Below are 4447 nucleotides of genomic sequence, written 5' to 3'. Positions count from 1 at the left end.
TCCACGATAATTTTGATTTTCATGAGGTAATCTTGCATAGAAGAGTTTTGCATTTGGATGTTGTGGAGCTCGTTCTTGAGTTGGATGACTCGAGAAAGGTTCGAAGGTTGCAGTCTTTGTTCAAGAATGGTCCAGATTTCATGTGCGATATGAGAGTGGAGAACGTATGGTAAGATGGCAGAGGAAATGGTAGAATAGAGTACATAAATCAGATTACGATCGATCAACTTCCATTTAAAGTGATTGTAGTTGTTTGATTCGGGCGGGCAATGAGAATCACCGGTGAGATGTCCGGCGAAACCATTCGCCGAGAAATGCTGGAGAAGTTGTATTCGACAGATTGGGTAGTTGTTGGCGGACAAGGGTGTGGGAACCAAGTTCTTGAGATTGGATATCAAGAACTTAAGCGGTGCAGGAATAGTGAAATCGGAAGTGTTACCGGAGGTGGTGAAGGAGGAGGAGGAGGCGGCTGGAAGAGAAGCGCCTGATTCTTGATCAGTCATGGACGGAGCCTTGCTCTGATACCATGAACAAATAGAGAGGAAGAAGAAGAAACAGAGAACGAAAACGTAAAGAAGAAGGAAATCTTTATTATTGTATATCAGACTTGTACAGGGCATGAGTATAAATAGATACAATGCAAGTAAAGGACTAAGCTAATTACAGTAAAACCAGATGAAGTGTTAGACGTCATAATACAAAATCATGCTATTTTCGTCATATTAGATTTGTATCCTCAAACTATGTCAAATTACATCATCTAGAGTATATATTTACTAGTATTTGAATTTTATGCCTTGTAAATTTATGCTTAAACTTTAAATTTTAATTTTAACTAATTTGTATCCAATAAATTATGCAAAAAGTGTTTCTATTAATTTAAGGTTATATTTAGGATGGTTACAAATTTTTATAAAAATGATTATAAATATGTTGCTTGGAATGTAACTTTTTTGAAAGTTTATGAAAAAAAATAGATTCCTAACCATTGTTTTGAAAACCGGACCGGACCGGCCGGTCCGACCAGAAATGAAATAATGAAAAATTTATCTCAAATATGCCCAAGGATTTGTTTGGGAACATGTTTTTATTGCTTTCTAAGCAGCTTTCTTAATACTTTTTTTTTTAAACAAAGAAAAAGTAGTCAAAAGTTGTCCCAAATAAAACTTAAATTTCTCATATAATTGATAGAATATAATTTTAAAATAATAAAAATGCTATGAAGTACATACTCTAGAGAATAAAATGAACTTAAAAGCATTGTCAACCAATAGCTTATGCAGCTTATCTTGATCGGTTGATTGAAGCTTGAGTATAGAGGTGTCAAAATCGGGTTCGGGTTGAATCCAATTCTGACCCGCCAATGTTTGACACAATCTGAATCCTACCAGATTTTTCAAACGGGTCAGGTTTTTCAACCCGGACCTGACCCATCGAGTTTCTAGGTTCACCCGACCCGACACAAAATCACGGGAGAAATTCTTTACCTTCGGGTCGGGTTTTCGGGTTAGGGCTTTAGGCGGGAGTGAATTGATATTTTCAGATCAAATACAGATCATTTTCAAGTTTCTGAGTCAACCAGAATCCGACCCAATTTTTTAAACAAGTCAATTTGTTGAATACAATGAGTTAACACAACTCATCTTGACCTGTTGGTTGAGAGCTTAGGCTACCAACTAAGAGGTATTGAATTTAATTATTTGTGTATTGGATGTGTAATTGAATTTGCCTTAATTTAAAAACAAAAAAACAAACAAACAATGAGTTAGTTCCTAATTCGTGTTGCTGGGATCGGTTTTCAGCGAGTGCGCGTGGGCCCCTGTGGGCACCAATGACCCGAGATAGTCGTCGGAGGCCTTTCACTGCTCTGAGAACGCTCTTTCGACTCCCTTCGGTGATGCCTTGGAGAGCTTTATAAGCCAGCTGAAGTGAGAAGCTGGGCATCCTACCTCCATTAACGCCCTCAACACTCGTTCTCGCTTTCTTCCAACGCTCCTCACTCCTTACTCCTTTTATCTTTGGCCGCCCTGTCCTCTTTCTCTTACATTACTCTTCTTTTTTTTTTTTTCTTGCTGTCCATATTTTCCTTCTTTTGAAGCGTTTTAGTTTGATGATTGGTAAACTTAGTAATCAAAATCTGGTCTTTTCTTTCTACAGATCCAAGTTTGATTTGGTCGTTAATCCTTTCTCATGTTGTTCCATGGATTGCTTCTTTGCAGAAACAATCATTAGTTTCTTCCTAGTTTGCTAACTTATTTATAAAACGGAAATCAAAATTTGGTTTTTTTTTTTTCCTTGCATTTCTCGGCCGTCATGGTTTTTTTGGATGGCTTCTTTGGAGAAATAAGTAGTAGTTTCTTGTTGTTTTGTTGTCGTTGTTGATGAAAGCTTTAATTTGGTGATTGATTTAGAGCCCATCAAATCCGGCTAGTTTTGTTCGCCGTGGTCGGGACTTGAATTGTTCATTCCTATGCTTTCATGGTGTTTGATCAAATGCTTCTTTGACGAAACAGTTCCTAGTAACTTGCTTTTTTGTTGTTTTTGTCTAAAAGATTTCATAGTTTTCTGATATATTTAGGAACCAGAGATTGATATTTGGTTTTTCTTTTTTCGCTTCAAAGTTCGATTTTGAATTATCTGTAGTTTACTAGCTTTGCTGGGCGGCCTTAGACCTTCTTCTTCTCTTGCATTCTGGGGATCAATGGAAGAAACGAGAAAGGGTGATGGGAAATTTCCAAGTGAGGCTCAAGGAGACGAGAAGCGTAAGCAGAAGGGGAAGGGTCTGAAGCTCGACACGCCGGCGGGGAGACCAGTGGAGTTTGAAACCCCCTCGATGCCTTTTTTTGAAGAGGCACGCGCAGCGGCACTCCGACCACTGAAGAAGATCAGAAGCCCAGGTCGATTCTCTTCTAATCCCTCCTCTCCATCAACCCCAGCTCCAGCGACGGCTTCTCTTCCCCTCCCAATCTTCCCTTTTGCTTACGAAGCTTCACATCCTTCTTCCATGGCATCCTCACTTCTTCCACTTAATCAACAAAAAATGATATCTTTCGCCCAAAACCAGTTCAGTTCCACTCCTCCACCGTCTTCATTGTTTCTAACGGAAGGATTGCAGCAGAGGTATACAGAGCAGCTGCTCAAATACTGGAGCGATTCGCTGAACCTCAGCCCGCGCGGAAATATGATGATGACGAGCCTCTTAGAAGGGAGAGGTAGTTCGCCCGCGTCGCTTTCCAGGCCTCCTGCGAAGCTATATAGAGGAGTGAGGCAACGGCACTGGGGCAAATGGGTAGCTGAGATTCGCCTTCCAAAGAACCGCAACAGGCTATGGCTCGGCACCTTCGACACTGCCGAGGATGCTGCTCTCGCTTACGACCGCGAAGCCTTTAGACTGCGCGGCGAGAACGCCCGGCTTAACTTCCCCCACTTATTCCTCGGCAAGAGCACTAAGGAAGTGACTTCTTCTTCTTCCACTCCGCAACTGCCGGAGACAAAGGTGGAAGTTTTGGACAACAGAGAGCAGAGCTCAGAAGTGGCGGCGGTGGAGCAGAGTTCGTTGGGGACGGAATTGGTCTGGAGTGAGGCGGAGGAGGCCTGGTTTAATACTTGGGGGCCTGGGAGTTCTGTTTGGGATGATGTTGATGGAGCTGGAGGTAGCTTGCTTTTTCACTCTCCGTTAGACCCTGTTTCAGAAGCTCAAACCGACTGCTCTGCCGCCCCGAAGACACCGCCACCTCCGCCGCTGATGGCAACTGGTAGCGAGGAAATGGAGAGTTCTTCTTCTGCCTCTCAGTCTTTTCCTTCTTCCATGTTCATGTCGAAGCATCCATGATTCTTCTCTTGGTAATGCATTTGGTCTGCTCATTGTGTCTGAAGCTGGATTTGATCTGTCCAGATTCATTTCAGTTTTGCTCCCTCCCTCCCTCTCTCTCTCTCTCTCTCTCTCTCTGAATAGTTCACAGATTGCAGAATTTTAACCAGCAGCCTGTGATAGTCTATTTACCTTCCATGTTTATGGCTGCATAATTTTTGAAGTTGCAGCCTCGCATCTCCATCGCATTACTTGTTCTCAACTTATTCAGGTTTCTGTGTGATTTTGTGATGATGATTCCATATGAAATCATGGAGTCTTCTGTAAGTTTTTTTTTTTTTTTAGATCTTTACCAGTTCAGAGAGTTGCTTGTGTTGTTATAGTGGACAAGCAGGGTTAGGTGTGATGTGGGAGAGGTGTGTTCTCCTTCGATCTGTTTGTGCTGGTGATTGTTATAATGTTGCTTATGATGTAATGCTTTTTCCAGATAAATTAATTTTTCCGCATCATTTGCAGCCTCGCAAAAAAATTCTTCCCAAACAAATTAATAGATGTAATTGACAAATTCAGTGATGATATTATCATCTATAGTAGTTAAGGTTTGTAGAAAAGATGAGAATTCATCAATCTAGCCCA

General features: G+C 41.4%; 1 protein-coding gene across 1 annotated transcript; it reads left to right on the top strand.

The window, feature by feature from the left end:
• Nucleotides 1-1872: 1872 nt before the first annotated feature.
• Nucleotides 1873-4171, top strand: LOC110108219 (ethylene-responsive transcription factor ERF053-like). Its single transcript, XM_020838765.2, has one exon. It carries the CDS (start codon nucleotides 2702-2704, stop codon nucleotides 3830-3832), a length of 1131 nt encoding a protein of 376 aa, XP_020694424.1. The 5' UTR covers nucleotides 1873-2701; the 3' UTR covers nucleotides 3833-4171.
• Nucleotides 4172-4447: the final 276 nt, after the last annotated feature.

The sequence above is a fragment of the Dendrobium catenatum genome, unplaced genomic scaffold (genome assembly GCF_001605985.2).
Source record: "Dendrobium catenatum unplaced genomic scaffold, ASM160598v2 fragScaff_scaffold_1574, whole genome shotgun sequence".
Taxonomy (NCBI): domain Eukaryota; kingdom Viridiplantae; phylum Streptophyta; class Magnoliopsida; order Asparagales; family Orchidaceae; genus Dendrobium; species Dendrobium catenatum.
Note: the sequence above shows the minus strand (reverse complement) of the source record. Positions and strands in the feature narration are given on the sequence as shown.

Excerpts from the sequence above, each read along its gene's own strand:
- LOC110108219 (XM_020838765.2), top strand. The coding sequence starts at position 2,702 with ATGGAAGAAACGAGAAAGGGTGATGGGAAATTTCCAAGTGAGGCTCAA.